General features: G+C 41.3%; 1 protein-coding gene across 2 annotated transcripts in view; it reads right to left on the bottom strand.

Annotated features, from left to right (window-relative positions):
* Positions 1-21,971, bottom strand: part of adcy8 (adenylate cyclase 8 (brain)) — a 140,383-nt gene that overhangs the window by 1,365 nt on the left and 117,047 nt on the right. The window contains exons 13-17 of one of the 2 annotated variants that reach the window (XM_061979126.1): positions 13,734-13,812; positions 9,391-9,549; positions 2,171-2,317; positions 1,936-2,028; positions 1,758-1,869 (exon numbers count right to left, since the gene is read on the bottom strand). In XM_061979126.1, the coding sequence (XP_061835110.1) occupies positions 1,758-1,869; positions 1,936-2,028; positions 2,171-2,317; positions 9,391-9,549; positions 13,734-13,812 (590 nt within the window). Of the gene's footprint in view, positions 1-1,757; positions 1,873-1,935; positions 2,029-2,170; positions 2,318-9,390; positions 9,550-13,733; positions 13,813-21,971 lie in introns of both variants that reach the window. The other variant, XM_061979125.1, reaches the window with a different exon arrangement.

The following is a 21,971-nucleotide window of genomic DNA, read 5'->3' as shown; positions in this document are numbered from 1 at the left end:
ATGTAGTGAGACACGCAGTGAGACAAGTGAGGGACACGTAGTGAGACATGTCGTGAGACAAGTCAGGGACATGTAGTGAGATGCGTAATGAAATAAGTCAGAGACACGTAGTGAGACATGTAGTGAGACATGTAGGGAGGCAAGCGAAGGACACAGTGAAACATGTAGTGGGACAACTCAGGGATATGTAGTAAGACACGCAGTGAGACAAGTCAGGGACATGTGGTGAGACAAGTCAGGGACATGTAGTGAGACAAACCAGGGACATATAGTGACACAAGTCAGGGACATGTAGTGAGACAAACCAGGGACATATAGTGAGACACGTAGTGAGACAAGCCAGGGACAGATAGTGACACAAGTCAGGGACATGTAGTGAGACAAGCCAGGGACATGTAATGAGACACGTAGTGAGACAAGCCAGGGACATGTAGTGACACAAATCAGGGACACATAGTGAGACAAGCCAGGGACATATAGTGACACAAGTCAGGGACATGTAGTGACACAAGTCAGGGACATGTAGTGACACAAGTCAGGGACATGTAGTGAGACACGTAGTGAGACAAGCCAGGGACATGTAGTGACACAAGTCAGGGACATGTAGTGACACAAGTCAGGGACATGTAGTGAGACACGTAGTGAGACAAGCCAGGGACATGTAGTGACACAAGTCAGGGACATGTAGTGACACAAGTCAGGGACATGTAGTGACACAAGCAAGGGACATGTAGTGACACAAGTCAGGGACATGTAGTGAGACATGTAGTGAGACAAGCCAGGGACATGTAGTGAGACATGTAGTGAGACAAGCCAGGGACATGTAGTGAGACAAGCCAGGGACATGTAGTGACACAAGTCAGGGACATGTAGTGAGACATGTAGTGAGACAAGCCAGGGACATGTAGTGACACAAGTCAGGGACATGTAGTGACACAAGTCAGGGACATGTAGTGAGACATGTAGTGACACAAGTCAGGGACATGTAGTGAGACATGTAGTGAGACAAGCCAGGGACATGTAGTGAGACAAGCCAGGGACATGTAGTGACACAAGTCAGGGACATGTAGTGAGACATGTAGTGAGACAAGTCAGGGACATGTAGTGACACAAGTCAGGGACATGTAGTGACACAAGTCAGGGACATGTAGTGAGACATGTAGTGACACAAGTCAGGGACATGTAGTGACACAAGCAAGGGACATGTAGTGACACAAGCCAGAGACATGTAGTGAGACATGTAGTGAGACAAGCCAGGGACATGTAGTGAGACAAGCCAGGGACATGTAGTGAGACATGTAGTGAGACAAGCCAGGGACATGTAGTGACACAAGTCAGGGACATGTAGTGACACAAGTCAGGGACATGTAGTGACACAAGTCAGGGACATGTAGTGAGACATGTAGTGACACAAGTCAGGGACATGTAGTGACACAAGCAAGGGACATGTAGTGACACAAGTCAGGGACATGTAGTGAGACATGTAGTGAGACAAGCCAGGGACATGTAGTGAGACATGTAGTGAGACAAGCCAGGGACATGTAGTGAGACAAGCCAGGGACATGTAGTGAGACAACTCAGGGACATGTAGTGAGACACGTAGTGAGACAAGTCAGGGACATGTAGTGACACAAGTCAGGGACATGTAGTGAGACACGTAGTGAGACAAGTAGTGAGACAAGCCAGTGTTATTATTGAAAGACGTATTAAGACATGTCAGAGACACGTAGTGAGTCACATTGCACAGAGAAGTTTACCTATTCTCAGTTCAAAGTTGTTGAAGGAGTGCTTGTTGATTTCTTGGATGCTCTCATTGAGTGCGATGGCAAAGTCGGCTAACGCACACAAATGTAACCACTTGTCCTCACACTGCTGTCAAAGGTCAACACAAAGGTCAACACAAAGGTCATACGGACATGAGGTCATGTAGTTCACCTGTTTTTCCGGGGAGAGACCAGAGACCACCATGTAGGTACTCCCAATGGTCTTGATCTTCTCAATGTCCTGGAAACGCTCGTCTCCCAGCAGCTGCACACACACTCTTGGTTTTAGTGCACGACGACAAGTCACCACAGCAGGACTTTACACAACTTCTAACACTTTTCTCCAAAGCTTCCGGCAACATCCGAGGAGAAGAACACAAAGTAGAGCAGAAGGAATGGAGTGTCACCTCGTCAAAGTCAGCAATGATCTCGTTGAGTAGACGGAGACATTCTACTCCTTGGTTGTTCATTTCCGTCTGAGAGTAAAAGTCAGCGAAACCTGGGATGGACGCGAACATCACGCCCACAGCGTCGTACGACTGCGAGTACAACTCCTACACACACACACACACACACACACACACACACACACACACACACACACACACACACACACACACACACACACACACACACACACACACACACACACACACACACACACACACACACACACACACACACACCTTTTGTTAGAACCTGATACTTAACTATTATCCATCCATCCATCCATCTTCTTCCGCTTATCCGAGGTCGGGTCGCGGGGGCAGCAGCCTAAGCAGGGAAGCCCAGACTTCCCTCTCCCCAGCCACTTCGTCCAGCTCCTCCCGGGGGATCCCGAGGCGTTCCCAGGCCAGCCGGGAGACATAGTCTTCCCAACGTGTCCTGGGTCTTCCCCGTGGCCTCCTACCGGTCGGACGTGCCCTAAACACCTCCCGAGGGAGGCGATTGGGTGGCATCCTGACCAGATGCCCGAACCACCTCATCTGGCTCCTCTCGATGTGGAGGAGCAGCGGCTTTACTTTGAGCTCCCCCCGGATGACAGAGCTTCTCACCCTATCTCTAAGGGAGAGCCCTGCCACCCGGCGGAGGAAACTCATTTCGGCCGCTTGTACCCGTGATCTTGTCCTTTCGGTCATAACCCAAAGCTCATGACCATAGGTGAGGATGGGAACGTAGATCGACCGGTAAATTGAGAGCTTTGCCTTCCGGCTCAGCTCCTTCTTCACCACAACGGATCGATACAGCGTCCGCAATACTGAAGGTGCCGCACCGATCCGCCTGTCGATCTCACGATCCACTCTTCCCTCACTCGTGAACAAGACTCCGAGGTACTTGAACTCCTCCACTTGGGGCAAGATCTCCTCCCCAACCCGAAGATGGCATTCCACCCTTTTCCGGGCGAGAACCATGGACTCGGACTTGGAGGTGCTGATTCTCATCCCAGTCGCTTCACACTCGGCTGCGAACCGATCCAGCGAGAGATGAAGATCCTGGCCAGATGAAGCCATCAGGACCACATCATCTGCAAAAAGCAGAGACCTAATCCTGCAGCCACCAAACCAGATCCCCTCAACGCCTTGACTGCGCCTAGAAATTCTGTCCATAAAATAACTATTAGTAGTATTAACTATTAGTAGAAGTACTTCTTTGAAGTATTAAAGTAAAAGTATGACATGTTTGTGTACATCTGTATAATACAGAGGTCGGCAACCTGCGGCTCTTTAGCGCCGCCCTAGTGGCTCTCTGGAGCTTTTTCAAAAAATTTATGAAAAATGGAAAAAGATGAGGGGAAAAAAAATCTATTTTTGTTTTAATATGGTTTCTGTAGGAGGACAAACATGACACAAACCTCCCCAATTGTTATAAAGCACACTGTTTATATTAAACATGCTTCACTGATTCGAGTATTTGGCGAGCGCCGTTTTGTCCTACTAATTTTGGCGGTCCTTGAACTCACCGTAGTTTGTTTACATGTATAACTTTCTCTGACTTTCTAGGACGTGTTTTATGCCACTTCTTTTTCTGTCTCATTTTGTCCAACAAACTTTTAAGGTTGTGCATGAAAAGTGAGTTTTGTTGATGTTATTGACTTGTGTGGAGTGCTAATCAGACATATTTGGTCACTGCATGACTGCAAGCTAATCGATGCTAACAGGCTATTTAGGCTAGCCTCATTTGTAGCTATATTTGAGGTCATTTAGTTTACTTTAAGTCCTCTTAATTCCATGACACACTATCTGTATGTAATATGGCTTTTAATTTTTTGCGGCTCCAGACAGATTTGTTTTTGTATTTTTGGTCCAATATGGCTCTTTCAATATTTTGGGTTGCCGACCCCTGGTATAATATAATGTATTGAAATGTTTAGGCACGACATGTCTTCCAGCACCAGGGGGCAGTGTTGACTTTGAAGTAAACAAGTCATCTTGGAGACATATTTACTATATATCTGATCCTTTAGAGCAGGGGTCGGGAACCTTTTTGGCTGAGAGAGCCATGAAAGCCAAATATTTTAAAATGTATTTCCGTGAGAACCATATCATATTTTTTAACACCGAATATAACTAAATGCGTGCATTTTTAAGTAAGACCAACATTTTTAGAGCATAATAAGTCTCTTATTCTTTTTAATAACATTGTTATTCTGACACTTACCAATAATAAATAAAATACTTCCTACCATTAATGTGACTTCTTGAACAGGTGCGGTAGAAAACGGATGGATGGATTAAATAAAAGAATGTTATTTTTACCTGCGGAATTATTCATTACTTATCCTGTTAAGCAGTGTCAGCTAAGATTGATCTGAGAGCCAGATGCAGTCATCTAAAGAGCCACAGGTTCCCTACCCCTGCTTTAGGGTAATAATGTTTAGCTTTTATTCATGTTATTTCAATCAATCAAAGTTTATTTATATAGCCTGTAATCACAAGTGTCTCAAAGGGCTGCACAAGCCACAAAGACATCCTCGGCTCAGATCCCACTGACTGGGAAATATTGTAATACTGGGAATGACTGACAAACACTATTGATAGTAAAACAAAAATACTACTGATTGTCACAAATAATATGGATTGTAACAAATACTAACCATAGTAACACTTTCTAGCCATAATAACAAATACTAGTGTCGGAGGCAGATATTTACATATATCCGAATTTAAGTGTTACTTTTATTTCATTGTCATATTTGAAAACAGCTCGTGTTTTTCCATTTGTTCTCTTTCTGTTTGTCTGCAAGTAAACTGTGTGTGTTAACCTTGAAGCTTTGGAATGTTAGAAAGAGCGATAATGGGCATTTGTTTTGGCTAGAGAGACATGACTGGCTGCGACTTAAGAGGGGAGAGGGTTTGGTCGGGGGGGGGGGGGGGGGGCAGACCATCTTGGGGACGCGATAGAATGTTCTATGCTGGACTGGTCTGAATGTATATGCAAAGCTTTGCAAATATATTACAAAATACCTATTCTGTCTCTGGTGGTTTTTCTACTCAGCTTTAAGTGTCGTAAAGAGCTTGGGAGCGACTTGTGACTTGAATTCCCTGGGAGGAACAACTGGTCCAAAAGGCAACACTAGCGATAGTAAAAAACATTATTGACACTAACAAGTACTTGCCATAGTTACAAACACTACTAATAGTAACAACTCATTCTCCTTCTATGCCACATCAATATGGAATGCACTCCCAACAGGTGTAAAAGAAAGTGCATCTCTATCCTCTTTCAAAACCGCACTAAAAGAACACCTCCAGGCAACTACAACCCTAGACTAACACCCTCCCCACACCACATCCCCGGATTGTAAATAATCAATTGTAAATAATCAAATGTATATACTTGTTCTTATGCTTTCTGAGCTCACTATGTTCACTGCTCGCTGTACATATCCTACCAAGTCAGATCCACACTGTTACAATGTCCATTTCTCAGATGATATTATTGTTGATGACTGACGAACCCCCCTGCCCCAACCCCCTCCACATCCCACCCCCCGGATTGTAAATAATGTAAATAATTCAATGTATATACTCTGATAATTAACTTGTGTGATGACTGTATTATGCTGATAGTATATATTTGTACCATGAATTGATTAACATGGACCCCGACTTAAACAAGTTGAAAAACTTATTTGGGTGTTACCATTTAGTGGTCAATTGTACGAAATATGTACTGTACTGTGCAATCTACTAATAAAAGTTTCAATCAATCAATCAAATGCTTGTGATGATAACAATTACTACTGATAGTAACAAATACTAACGATAGTAACAAATACTAGGTACAGTGCAGTGACATGCGGTCACTGGAGGCAGGTGAGGCCCCGCCATCATGGAAAGAAAAAAAATGCAAAAAAAATAAAATAAAATTAAATTGTTATATGTATCCAGTGATTATACTATAAAGTTATTTTCCATTTAACTTCACCAGTTTTAGATTATTTTTATTCAAAATCGCTGAATTTTCACATGTGCCGTTCAAATACTGAGAAGAGACGGTGCGGTGATCAGCAGCCAGTTGAGGCACGTCACTCAGTTGTGCCTCAACATGGATTGCGGACTCGGCTAACTGCTGGTTTGCTGTGCAGTGAGACCGTATTGCTATATGAATTATATTATACATTTCCATAGTTTAGTTAGCTGAGGTATATAATGTACAGTGTATTTTGTCAACAACTGTATGTGTGTAATGTATTTGTTGTGCTGAGCAATCATAAAACTGCTGCGAAGACGCACTGGCTGAGGTTCGCAGTAATCCCGCCTCCTGGTGCCGGTTAATGCACCCCTGCCGCAGAATGCACCCCCCAACGGGAGCGCCACACCAACCAAAGCCCACACCCAAACCCTCCACGTGCAAGACCGAATCCACCCAAAAAAAGTCACTTAACAAGAAGCCAAAAAGTGCAAAAACAGCAATGCTCGCGCCGGAGGAGCCGTGAACGACTGCAGGGACACAACATTAGGTACACCTGCAGACTGCAGCACGGATTTCATATTTCATTCATTCACAACTCCTCCAACACCAACACCACTGTTCCCGCACTTATAAGTAAAGGTAAGACCATAATAACGTTTTTTTTATTAAATGTGCTTTTTTGTGTACTACAGTTTGTATGTGTAAAGTTAAAGTTAAGTTAAAGTACCAATGATTGTCACACACACACTAGGTGTGGTGAAATTTGTCCTCTGCATTTGACCCATCCCCTTACTCAAACCCTGGGATGTGAGGGGAGCAGTGGGCAGCAGCGGCGCCGCGCCCGGGAATAATTTTTGGTGATTTAACCCCCAATTCCAACCCTTGATGCTGAGTGCCAAGCAGGGAAGAATGCTGGTATGAGCTTTTAAACATAACCCGTTAACTGCTGCCAATCAAATGGTGAAAAAGATACTCTTTAGGGTTCATATGTTTGTAAATCTGACTGTGATGAAGTCAGTGCCTCACCAGCCATCAACCTCACTGCACGTCACTGGTACAGTGACAAATATTAGCAATAGTAACAAACACTATTTTGTTATGAATTATGATTGTAACAAAGTAAAACAGGATAAAAAAAATGTTAGAGAAGGCCACAGAAAAGAAAAGAAACAAAAAGTCAATACGTCACCAACAAAGTTATCAATAATAAACCAAGGCTGATTATGTTGCATTTAAAATGCTTATTGAGGAACACCACATTCATAATTCATCACACCGTCACCTTTTGTTCCACTGCACAACAAAAATGGCGAGGCCTAATAAACACGAAGGCGTGCAAGAATAATGCTGACATCTGACCCCCCCCAACAGCGTGAGCGTCGCCATAGCTGCCAAAATGTTAACAAATACACTCGCAGACTTTTATTTACCATGTCAATACAAAACTCGCTGGTATGGATTTAAGTACTGTAGTACACAGATGAAACTCCAAAAAAAATGAATATGGTGCAGAAGTTCATTCATGTCAGCAATACAACTGCAAATGTGAAACTAATGTGTGATATAAACTCATTACATGTAAGGTGAGACATGTCAAACTTTTTTTTCTTATTATTTTGATGATCACGGCTTACAGTTTTTTCGAACCCCTACATTTCTGAGATTTTCATTAACCACAATCATCAAAAGAAGGCTCGAAATATCTTGAATTGCATATTATGAGCCTATGTCATAGATCAGGAGTGTCAAATATACGGTGAGTTTGCTAAGTATAAAAAAATTAGCCGAAATTTTTGAATGAAAGAAACTGCTGCTCTACATGTGTCCACTAGATGTCGCAGTAGCAATTTTTTTGTAGATGATGCCACATATGTAAAAAAACAACAACAACCACATGTGAGTGCACCAGTCGAGGAAAATGAGCAAACTACATAAATAACATCCTGTAATTTGATTTTGATATTATTTTTTTATCTTGATAGATTGAAAATTAACACCAACGGGTTGACGGATGAACATTATCACATGATTATTTCAGAAAGTATAAATAACGACAAATAAACTATTAACCGCAACATGTAAGTGTAAAAAAACAACAACCCAACAACAGTATGATTTGTACATTTCCAGAATGTGCTTGTTCTATTTTTAAACAAAGAAAACAATCTGAAGTTGTCTTTATGTTTAAGTTATCGTGCTGTGATTTTACCAGTCTGGCCCACTTGGGAGTAGATTTTTCTCCATGTGGCCCCCGATCTAAAATGAGTTTGACACCCCTGTCATAGACAGTATTCCTTTCACCTAGTAAATTTAATTGCTGGTATAAACAAACCTTTGCACCATATTCAAATTGTTTGAGTTTCACCTGTAGATTAATAGTAGCAATATTAGTAAATAATACTATCAGATGTTATTAGTATACATTATTCACAGATATAGTATACTTTATCATTATTGTATATAGAGATGTCCGATAGTATCGGCCTGCCGATATTATCGGCCGATAAATGCGTTAAAATGTAATATCGAAAATTATTGGTATCGTTTTTTTTTTAATCGGTATCGTTCTTTTTTCAATTTTTTTTTAAAATTAAATCAACATAAAAAACACAAGATACACTTACAATTAGTGCACCAACCCCAAAAACCTCCCTCCCCCATTTACACTCATTCACACAAAAGGGTTGTTTCTTTCTGTTATTAATAATCTGGTTCCTACATTATATATCAATACAGTCTGCAAGGTCCACTAATAGTATTAACCTTTAACAGTTAATTTGACTAATTTTCATTAATTACTAGTTTCATTGTAACTGTTTTTATATTGTTTTACTTGTTTTTATTCAAGAAAATGTTTTTAATTTATTTATCTTATTTTTTTTTTTAAATTTATTTTAAAAGTACCTTATTTTCACCATACCTGGTTGTCCAAATTAGGCATAATAATGTGTTAATTCCACGACTGTATATATTGGTTGATATCGGCATCGGTAATTAAAGAGTTGGACAATATCGGAATATCGGCAAAAAGCCGTTATCAGACATCCCTAATTGTATACTATTAGTAGATGTTAATAATATAAGATAATATACGATAATATCATATACTAATAGATATACAAATAGATATTAGTATTTTTAGACTATATTATTATTAGTAGTATATTTTAATAATAGATGTTATTAAGTAGCATCAACAGCGTGCGCGCACCTCATTGTCCCGGTCCTTCTCCAGGAAGTGTCTGGCCACGTGACTGGGCAGGATGTTCCTCAGCATGTTCTCGTTATGTTCTCGCAGCTCCTTCATCTCGTTGATCTCCTCTTTGGCCTGCACGCGCCACAGGAAGTCCAGACGGGCGGTGTACTCCAGCTGGAGGGAGAAAACATCATTCATAATCATTTCCAAATTCCGCTGACATTTTTTTCCCCTCTCTGGGTGGCCGTATGAACAACTTTAACACTGTTACAAATATGCGCCACACTGTGAACCCACACCAAACAAGAATGACAAACACATTATGTTGGATCCACTATGGCAGGGGTCCTCAAGTACAAATCTTGAAGGTCCACAAATGTTTTTTTGAAACAGGCTGGGTCCGTTTATTATCGGTCAAGCTTATGTAATAGCAGGAGGTAGGTTGTTTAACATTTTCTTAAAATTAACAAAAATAAAATAAATATCCAATAAAATACATGAAATATTTTCTTTGAAACAAAAATAAATAAGAACTTTGAAAAAATGTGTCCTCTGCATTTGACCCATCCCTTGATCACCCCCTGGGAGGTGAGGGGAGCAGTGGGGAGCAGTGGGCAGCAGCGGCGCTGCGCCCGGGAATCATTTTTGGTGATTTAACCCCCAATTCCAACCCTTGATGCTGAGTGCCAAGCAGGGAAGAATGCTAGTATGAGCTTTTAAACATAACCCGTTAACTGCTGCCAATCAAATGGTGAATAAGATACTCTTTAGGGTTCATATGTTTGTAAATCTGACTGTGATGAAGTCAGTGCCTCACCAGCCATCAACCTCACCACACATTACTGCTCTGTTGCTATTTGTTGTTGTGTCATAGATTTAACAAAAATCTTGCTTGATGTTTCATATGGCTTTTTCAGCCTCGTGATTTCTTTTTTTCTTAGCTCTGAATCATGAGGAAATGTCTCTTCAAATTCGCGGTGCTCTTTCAGATAGTGACGTTTCAGATTTTCACTTTTCACCAGAGCAACAGTAGTGTTGCATAGTAGACACATTGGTCTGGTACTTGCAGTAGGTAGGATGAAAACATATTGCTCTGTCCATTCTTCCTTGAAACGTCGGTTTTCCCTGTCCACCTTTCTTTTACCAGCCTGAGCCAACTTGGAGCATGCCATTGTGATTTGATTCACATTCAGTGACTGACAAGTGAACAGTTAGCGAAGTAGCGATACGAGACAACTGTGTGCCTGCAGCGAAAGGTTCCATGCACTGTGCACATGACCCAGGTGGTAACAGCCTATCAGCGCGTCGTTGTGAAAGAGACGACAACCCATACCCCGGAATTAGCCAATCAGAGTGGCGTTCTCTCGCTCTCACTCTGTCTCTCTCTCTTTCTCTCTCTGCCCTTATGTGGGCTTTGTACCGAGGATGTCGTTGTGGCTTGTGCAGCCCTTTGAGACACTTGTGATTTAGGGCTATATAAATAAACATTGATTGATTGATTGATTGATCTGGTGCCCTTGGTGGGCGGTGCAGACAACACACCAAAATACAATATGACAGTTATGGCCTGATCTACTAAGATCCCACATAACAAGTGTTAAATAGCATGTGCAAAACCAAAAATAGCAGGTACTAAGATTTGGTGTTTTACAGGTGATCTACAAAGGCTGCGTGCGTGTACAATTGATAAGAAGTGCAAAAGTGGTGCAGACCGCTATATTTAAATGAGGATTTTGCATGTACTACAGGCTATCACTATGGCGACATTGAATTTCCTCCACATCCATGGCATCATGCTCTAAACCATCCATCCATCCATCCATTTTCTACCGCTTATTCCCTTTGGGGTCACGGGGGGCGCTGGAGCCTATCTCAGCTACAATCGGGCGGAAGGCGGTGTACACCCTGGACAAGTCGCCACCTCATCGCAGGGCCAACACAGATAGACAGACATCATTCACACACTAGGGCCAATTTAGTGTTGCCATTCAACCTATCCCCAGGTGCATGTCTTTGGAAGTGGGAGGAAGCCGGAGTACCCGGAGGGAACCCACGCAGTCACGGGGAGAACATGCAAACTCCACACAGAAAGATCCCGAGCCCGGGATTGAACCCAAGACTACTCAGGACCTTCGTATTGTGAGGCAGATGCACTAACCCCTCCTCCACCGTGCTGCCCTGCTCTAAAACAGTGCTTCTCAAATATTTTCTGTTACGCCCCCGCTAGGAAGAAAAATATATATAGTCCACCGTGACTATAAATAGTATAATTTGTCTATAAAATTGTTTTAACTATACCTCTGCATAACATTATAAGTAGAGGTGTCCGATAATATCGATAAATGGCCGATAAATGCTTTAAAATGTAATATCGGAAATTATCGGTATCGGTTTCAAAAAGTAAAATTAATGACTTTTTAAAACGCCGCTGTACGGAGTGGTACATATCCGGTAAAGCCACACTTGCCAAACCTCCTGATTTTCCCGGGAGACTCCCGAATTTCAGTGCCCCTCCCGAAAATCTCCCAGGGCAACCATTCTCCCGAATTTGTCCCGATTACCACCCGGACAACAATGTTGGGGGCGTGCCTTATAGGCACTGCCTTTAGCGTCCTCTACAACCTGTTGTCACGTCTGCTCTTCCTCCATACAAACAGCGTGCCGGCCCAGTCACATAATAAATGCGGCTCTTACACACACATAAGTGAATGCAACGCATATTTGGTCAACAGCCATACAGGTCACACTGAGGGTGGCCGTATGAACAACTTTAACACTGTTACAAATATGCGCCACACTGTGAACCCACACCAAACAAGAATGACAAACACATTTCGGGAGAACATCCGCACCGTAACACAACATAAACACAACAGAACAAATACCCAGAACCCCACTAACTCTTCCGGAATGCTACAATACCCCCCCCCGCTACCACCAAACTGTATTATTCTCCAGTGCAATAACAGTACTGAAATGAAAGCTAAAAGGGCATTAATGGGAGCCTTAAAAAGAAAATAAATAAATAAATGATAAATGGGTTGTACTTGTATAGCGCTTTTCTACCTTCAAGGTACTCAAAGCGCTTTGACACTACTTCCACATTTACCCATTCACACACACATTCACACACTGATGGAGGGAGCTGCCATGCAAGGCGCTAACCAGCACCCATCAGGAGCAAGGGTGAAGTGTCTTGCTCAGGACACAACGGACATGACGAGGTTGGTACTAGGTGGGGATTGAACCAGGGACCCTCGGGTCACGCACGGCCACTCTTCCACTGCGCCACGCCGCAGTGGAAGAGTGACAAAAAAAAGTAACCAAATAGTTACTTTTCACAGTAACACATTACTTTTTGGGCTATATAAATAAACATCGATTGAATGATTGAAAATCAACTGTAATTCAGTGTTAATATTTGAGTGGGTCCCGGGCCCTTATGTTGTGGAAAAGTTGGGCACCGAAGTCAAAAAGGTTAAGAATCCATGCCTAAGTAGATCAGTAAATGTGAAAGAAGTCAATAATCATCAGTGAAAAAAACCATCTTGTTACTCTTGTGACATGTGTTGCTAAAATGAGATGAGAGGTTTCCATGGCGACGATGAAGAACGATCAGCTCGCCTAATGAAAAAGCACAATCAAGCTGGTAATCAAGGAGAGAATCGGCGTTTGATAAAATGTAGCCAATTCTTCTTTTTAATTGAACATTCATCTGGGGTCCGCAGGGGGCTCCTTGGAGGATTACAGCGCCTCTCACAGGCAATTGTTGGAAACGCTGTTGTGATTAAGACGACTGTCAATTACCTTGAATCGTTGGAGGACATTTTCTGTGCTTCTAATTAAGAAGGCACAGTCTTGTGGGGGACTCTTAATGAAACGCATTACCCGCTAAGCAACTCTATTTTGAAAATCCCTCACAGGAAGAGGTTTAGTTTAGTCTTTTAATTCCCATCCTACTTTTGATCGGAGTGCCGAGAGTGATGAGGTGTGAATGGAGCACCCCATTAGCGTGAGGCGCTTCACGCTGGCCGCCATCATTGTGGCGTCTGCCAAAATCAATATGCCCCTAGATGACTTCAAATGCGGCCACAAAGGACCTTCAATTACGTTCATGTGGGCTCCATCTCCGACCTCTAAAACATCAAAGGTTGCTATTAACAACGCTGTCTGCTAGTCCACTATAAGTGTTCTCAGTGGGAGGCCACTTTCTCCTCAGCTAGGGTGGCTGCTGACCCTTTCACAAGGCAGTTAGAATATTAGAAAGAGCTCTCAGTGGACAAAAATGAACCTGTTCGATGAAGATCAATCTGACATTGTCAATCAAAACATCACAGTGGTGTGGGGTGTAACGCTACCTGTTGGCCATGGTAGAAGACAGCCAGGAGGAACATGGCCATAAGGAGCAGAGACGTCTCTTTGGTGCCCAGGAAGTTACTGTGAAGGTAAAAAAAAACATCTTTACATCTTCTCATCAACTTTCACTTCAAGGACAGTGGTACCTCAACTTAAGAGTGTTTTGAGATAAGAGCTCTCTCTCTCGGGTAATCGTTGTGCTTAAAGTTACAAGCAAAAATTTGAGTTACAAACATCCCTGCCAGTCCCGACTTCATGGGCGGGCCACCAGGGGCGTCACTAGCTTTTAAGGACAGGGGGGCTTAGCCCCCAGGAGATGCACAGAATGCGAGCGAACGTTACGCACAAGCACAAAACTTCACAAACGGCTAACAAAGACTTAGAAATTATTCATTGTTATTATTATTATTTAAAAAAAATTCACGGGACGAAATGAAATGCTCCCCGGGACGATGGCTTTTAACCATTTTTTTTCTTTTTCTTTTTATGTATTTATTCATTTTACATTTTATATTAAATGTCTTGGTTTTTCCTCCCTCTGAAAATCCTATGAAATGTTTAACAAGCCATCTTATAATAATACAACAGCTATTAATGTAACAATACAATAAAACAAATATATTTAATGATGGTTTTTTCATTATTTTAACAATAGGTTAATGTACATTACTTTATATAGATTCTACAAGAAACACAAAACTTAAAAACTAAATTATTTGCAATTGCACACACAAGGTTTCGTGCAGCTTCACTCATTGTAAAGGAAGATAATGTGCTTCGTACACCTGCAGGACCGCAAGCAAGGTCGCAGAGAAAATGCAGACTGGAATTTGAGTGATGTGGACATTTTCTATATGAACAAGTGGAATGGACTGGACACCGACGCACTAAAGGGGCTCTCTACCTTACGCTACGAAGTGAGGGGAAACTGAGTGAATAATAACAGGTTATATGATTATTTATTTAAACTCATATTCGGGCCACTTTATAATGAATATGAATTTTTAAAAAAAATAAAAATAAATAAAAATAAAATATATATATATATAACACCAAATTATTTAGGGGGGCTTAAGAATATTTTAGGGGGGCTTTAGCCCCCCTAAAATAGGCCTAACAACGCCAATGCGGGCCACAGTAAGCCATGGAAGCGGTTTATTTTCTTTTATTTATTTTTACATCGGAGCAGTAAAAAAAAGATGATCAGTAATCAAAACAAGGTTGACTAAGACGATAAAACGATGAAGTGACATGTTAAAGTATAAATAAGTGTACACCAGGGAGATAGTGAACAGGACACCTTTCATTTTTACTATTCTGATGCCATCAGCAGGTGAGTCATCGATCCTGACATCGACACAACTGTAAGTTAAATCTATCGGTGTTTTGCGCCAAAAACTGATTCAGTGTCTAAAAATGATTTCCTCTGCTGCGCCGTGAAAGCGCGTATACCACTTTCGGGCTTTGTCTGTCCACAACTGATTACCACCGGTACATGTAGGACAAACACTTATATTTGTGGTTATCGCAATGATATGTGTTTGAAATTATTTAAGTTTTTATCGTGTCCGAAAAAATCACAGAGTTGGCCATTTCTATGGTAATAATGAGATTGTAAAGGACCGTTTTTGAGCCAATGTCTATATTTGTCTATGTCTTTACTGTGTACATACTTGAACAGTGTTTATGTTGTGTACAAGGTGTATTTATTAATGTTGTGTAAAGGAAATGTCATATTTCTATGAAGCTCATCTTGTATTTGAGATTGTTTTTTGGTTAGGTGAAATAAGTGCTCAACTTCAGCCTAAACCCTTTTGGTCTGTAAAATTGTCAATTTATGAATGTAAAACTGTTTGTTTATTTTGTTGACCACTGACCGAAGAAATAATAAACTAACTAACTAATGTCGATGTGCTAAAAACGCTTCTTTGTTTAGAAGCTACATACAATAATAACTGCTCTTTGTTCACGCACATAATATATATTAATCAACTGTTGGGATTATTCATTCAAGAGAGTTATATATATGATAACAAGGTACATACTGTACTGTTTCATGTTGAAGTACACTTAATACCCATAAGAGATAATTATGATAAAGTACATACTGTACTGTTTAAATGTTGAAGTAGCCATTATACCCATAGGAAAGTTACATACAGTTTACTTACTTACATACTATACTCTATATGTTGAAGTACCCTTTATACCCATAAAACAGTTACTTATAATGATAATAAAGTACACACTGTAATGTTAAAATGTTGAAGTACCCATCATACCCATAGGACAGTTACATATAAAAGTTAAAGTTAAAGTCCCAACGATAGTCACACACACACTAGGTGTGGTGAAATGATCCTCTGCATTTGACCTATCCCCATGTTCACCCCCTGGGAGGTGAGGGGAGCAGTGAGCAGCAGCGATGGCCACACTCAGGAATAATTTTGGTGATTTAACCCCCAATTCCAACCCTTGATGCTGAGTGCCAAGAAGGGAGGCAACGGGTCCTATTTTTATAGTCTTTGGTATGACTACTATAAGTACCCTTTTTACCTATAAGATATGAATGGAATGAATGAATGAATGGGTTGTACTTGTATAGCGCTTTTCTACCTTCAAGGTACTCAAAGCGCTTTGACACTACCTCCACATTTACCCATTCACACACACATTCACACACTGATGGAGGGAGCTGCCATGCAAGGCGCTACCAGCACCCATCAGGAGCAAGGGTGAAGTGTCTTGCTCAGGACACAACGGACATGACGAGGTTGGTACTAGGTGGGGATTGAACCAGGGACCCTCGGGTCGCGCACGGCCATTCTTCCACTGCGCCACGCCGTCCCGTCCAGATAGTTACATATATGATAATAAAGTACACACTGTACTGTTTAAATGTTGAAGTACCCTTTAAAAAACTAAAATCAACCACAAACTACATCTTAGTGATTCAAAATAATATTTTGATATTGCCACGTATCATCTGTGCAACCCCAAAGGTTATTCTAGTAATGTATGCACAGATGACATGTGTCAAAATCTAAATATTACTTTGAATGAATGAATACATCCTAACACTTTAATATGTATTATGTGCATGAACAAAGAACAGTTATTATTGTATGTAGCTTTTTAAACAAGAAAGAGGTTTTAGCACATCAACATCGTATTATTAACAGTCCTTCACAATCCCATTATTACCATAGAAATGGCCAACTCTTTAATTCTTTGGACACGATAAAGGCCTAAATAATTTTACACATATATCCTTATGATAACCACAAATATAAAGTGTTTTTCTTACATGTTTACTCATCAGTTGTGGACCGACAAAGTCCAGCATTAAATGGACTGTGTGAATGCTACGAAGGGCCCCCCTTGAAAAAATTTGACATCCCCCCCTAAATATTTTTCTGCAGTAGGTGGCGTAGCAAATAGGTACAAAATTATTGTGTGCATACTAAGTTTTTTGAGTAAGCGATATCTCTTACCTGCTGACAGTTTTGGCTGACACCTCAGTCTTCGTAGCTTTATTCGTCTACACACAAGAATCTTGTGCCTATTTATTAAGGGCCAACACACAGAGAGACAACATTCACACACTAGGGCCAATTTTTAGTGTTGCCAATCAACCTATCCCCAGGTGCATGTCTTTGGAGGTGGGAGGAAGCCGGAGTACCCGGAGAGAACCCATTCAGTCACGGAGAGAACATGGAAACTCCACACAGTAAGATTTTGCGCCCGGGAATTGAAACCATGACCTTTTTGCTGAGAGGCAGGAGCGCTAACCACTACATCACTGTGCATGATGAACGCAATTGATCTACTTTAAGGAAAATGGCGTGGCAAATGTCACAGTGAAGCCTGAACATCCAATGTCTTACTCGCTAGCATTAGCTTACAGCCAGAGATCGACATAACTTAGTTTTTCCAACCATACGAAGAACGAAAGTGGGAGTGAAGGACACTGCTGAGAATAAGAAGTGGATGATATTCATTGAATTAAGGAAATAAATAATCAAAAACATGACAGAGTGTGGTGGAGCAATTTGAGCGTAGAACTGCTCGTCTGTACCAAACTAAGGGAGAATGAGCCTATCCCGCCATGTTGAAAATAATATCTAAAAGGCAGAATGAAAATATTAAAAAGCTGCTGATGGTGTATTTGACGGAGGAGCAGCTGGAAGGTGATACTTGTTTACATTATTATTACATTACCTCATAAAACTACCATATTTTTCGGATTATAAATCGCAGTTTTTTTCATAGTTTGGCCGGGGGTGCGACTTATACTCTGGAGCGACTTATGTGTGAAATTATTAACACATTACCGTAAAATATCAAATAATATTATTTATCTCATTCACGTAAGAGACCAGGCGTATATCAGCAGTCGTCACACACACGTCAACCAATAAAAATTCGGCTACTACTTCTGTACCTATGAAAATGGATCATTTCAACATTGGCGGTAACTTATAAAAACTGGGAAGGGCTGAACAAAAATGGCACCGAAAAGGAAATCATATACTGCAGGTTACAAGTTGGAAGTAGTGAAATATGCAGCAGAAAACGGTAATCGAGCAGCAGAAAGAAAGTTTGGAGTATCAAATAAATTTCCCCAAAAAATGCGACTTATACTCTAGTGCAGGGGTCACCAACCTTTTTGAAACCAAGAGCTACTTCTTGGGTACTGATTAATGCGAAGGGCTACCAGTTTCCATCCATCCATTTTCTACCGCTTATTCCCTTTGGAGTCGCTGGAGCCTATCTCAGCTACAATCGGGCGGAAGGCGGGGTACACCCTGGACAAGTCGCCACCTCATCGCAGGGGCTACCAGTTTGATACACACTTAAATAAATTGCCAGAAATAGCCCATTTGCTCAATTTACCTTTAACTCTATGTTATTATTAATAATTAATGATATTTATCTTTGTGGAAACACTGATCATCTTAATGATTTCTCACAATAAATATATATATAGAAACAGATAAATATCAATATGCAACACTTTATTTTTATATTTTCTCTAAGTGCACATTTTTCAAATTGAACATTTTCAAATGATCACTTCTAAGACAGTCTTGTGAAATTACAATATCCCATTTTAACTAGCTAGCCACTAACATTTTTTAACAAATCATGAATTACTTTGCACCATGTTTGTACAAATAATAACTCATGTAAAATACAAAAATCAACTCTCAAATTTTTAAATAAATCATGTCACACTTTGAACTGGACACCAAATCTGTTATCTGTTTCTTTGTCAGTTAGTGAAAACCAAGTCTTTAAAATATTTTCTTGGATTTTCAAATTCTATTTGAGTTTTGTCTCTCTTAGAATTAAAAATGTCGAGCAAAGCGAGACCAGCTTGCTAGTAAATAAATACAATTTAAAAAATAGAGGCAGCTCACTGGTAAGTGCTGCTATTTGAGCTATTTTTAGAACAGACCAGCGGGCTACTCATCTGGTCCTTACGGGCTACCTGGTGCCCGCGGGCACCGCGTTGGTGACCCCTGCTCTAGTGCAACTTATATATGTTTTGTTCCTTCTTTATTATGCATTTTCGGCTGGTGCGACTTATACTCCGGAGCGACTTATACTCCGAAAAAATACGGTACTGTAGTTGTTTGTACCACATTCTATTGTATTGTTTTATACTAATGTAAAAGTTAGTTTTTGTTAGGCCTGTCAAATGATCAGATTAAACACATTTTGGATTTAGTTTAATCATGATCAATCACAGTTAATAATAATAATACCTGGGATTTATATAGCGCTTTTCTAAGTACCCAAAGTCGCTTTACATGTAGAACCCATCATTCATTCACACCTGGTGGTGGTAAGCTACTTTCATAGCCACAGCTGCCCTGGGGTAGACTGACGGAAGCGTGGCTGCAATTTGCGCCAACGGCCCCTCCGACCACCACCTATCATTCATCATTCAATTCACCGGTGTGAGTGGCACCGGGGGCAAAGGGTGAAGTGTCCCGCCCAAGGACACAACGGCAGTGATTTTTGGATGGTAAGAGGCGGGGAGCGAACCTGCAACCCTCAGGTTTCTGGCACGGTTGCTCTACCCACTACGCCATGCCGCCCCGACAGTTGATTACTCACTTGCATAATTAAAATCTTTTTCAGAAAAAGACTCCCATATTTGTACACAAATGCAATTGTATTGTCAGAATGTCACCCAGGAACGTTTGACTTGAATGCATGTCATTTATTTACACAAAACTTGGAACAGTTTTATCTAAAGTTCGTTCAGGCTGTATTTCGGGCTGACATATGCCAGGGAGGACCCCAGTCGGAGTCTCCGCTCTCATTTTAGTACGGACGTATGCATTGATCTGATCACTGACCGTACAGCGGATAAGGTAAAAGAGCTTGTACAGTCAAATAAAATTGAATTATTAATCTTGTTGTTGGCATCCGTAACTCTCGGAAGACAATGGATTGGCGCCCCTTGGATATGTCTTAGTTGGTGATGCAGCGTCTGCTGTGGCTGTACAGACCCACACGGGAGTGACAGTCTCTGTTGCACTTAGTGCATGTGTAGGTCGAGTCAGCTACAGGATGTAGTTTCTTGCTCTTTCTCTGAGCTCGCTTCTCATCTGCAAGCTGGCGAAGTTTTGCCTCGCCAGCTTTCAGTCCAGCTGGATCTGTCCTGAGCAAGCTCTTCCCAGGTGTTCAGGTCCATGTCGAGCGCTTTCAGGTCACGCTTGCAGACATCCTTGAAGCGGAGATGTGGCCGTCCCGTTGTCCTCTTGCCGGAGGCAAGCTCTGCGTAGAGGATGTCTTTGGGGATCCGGCCATCGTCCATTCGTCGCACATGGCCCAGCCATCGAAGGCGACGCTGACGAAGGAAAGTGACCATGCTGGGAATCTTGACTTGCATCAGCACCTCGTTGTTTGTCACACGATCGCTCCATGTAATCCCGAGTACGGCACTTAGCCTCTTCTCCTGCGAGGAGTACAGAGTCCAGGATTCGCTGGCGTACAAGAGAGTGCTTAGCACGCAGGCACGATACACAGCGATCTTGGTGTTTATTGTCAGCATGCTGTTGTTCCACACTCTTTGCGACAACCTGGCCAAGGTTGTGGATGCCTTGCCGATCCTCTTGTTGATCTCTGCTTCCAGTGAGAGGTTGTCAGTGATAGTGGAGCCAAGGTATGTGAACTGGCTGACGACCTCTAGTTGATAGTCATTGATAGTGATACAGGGTGGTTCAGCATTTTGGGCCATCACATTTGTCTTCTTCAGACTGATAGTCAGGCTGAACTCGTCGCATGCCTTTGCAAAGCGGTCCATCAGGCTCTGTAGCTCTTCTTCTGTGTGGGTGGCCAGAGCAGCGTCATCTGCAAACAGCATGGTTACCTCCCGGACCTTGCTCTTTGCTTTCAGGCGAGCCAGGTTGTACAGTCGGCCGTCTGACCGAGTGTGGAGGTAAACACCCTCGGTCGATGATCCGAAGGCGTGCTTCAGCAGAACGGCAAAGAAGATGCCGAAGAGAATGGGAGTGAGGACCCTGTTTAACGCCACTGCGGATTATTAATCTAAAAGCACACTTAATAATGCAATAATTTTTTGGTGATTAATCCATACTTGCCAACCTTGAAACCTCCGATTTCGGGAGGTGGGGGGTGGGGACGTGGTCGGGGGTGGGGCGGGGCGTGGTTGGGGGCGTGATTAAGAGGGGAGGAGTATATTGACAGCTAGAATTCACCAAGTCAAGTATTTCATACATATATATATATATATATATATATATATATATATATATATATATATATATAGATATTTACATCCTGAAAATATGCAAAGAAAACTGTGTTTAGATAATTGATACTTCAAACTTGCATAAATAAATATTAAGGAATATAACATAACTTGGCTTCTGAGAGTTTCAAAATGTAATGAATAAAATGCTAAAGTTGTTGATAAACAAGCAATTATTTTAATAATTAAATATGTTCATTTTAATTTAAAATCAATTATTTCAAATATGTTTATTTTAATGTATAATTCTATGGCTGGATGTAATAAGGAGTCAGGAAAAAATACAAATAAAAATACAATGAATTTTGATGTTTTTAGCTAAATATAGTAATTTTTATTTTTTATTTTTTTAAATTAACAAATATATTTATTTTTAGGTAAGATAAACATAATAATACAATTTATCTCTAGTCTGGATGATTTAGTTCTTGTCACCCTGTTGTCCTCCCGT

Source organism: Nerophis lumbriciformis, linkage group LG19 (genome assembly GCF_033978685.3).
Source record: "Nerophis lumbriciformis linkage group LG19, RoL_Nlum_v2.1, whole genome shotgun sequence".
Taxonomy (NCBI): Eukaryota; Metazoa; Chordata; class Actinopteri; order Syngnathiformes; family Syngnathidae; genus Nerophis; species Nerophis lumbriciformis.
Note: the sequence above shows the minus strand (reverse complement) of the source record. Positions and strands in the feature narration are given on the sequence as shown.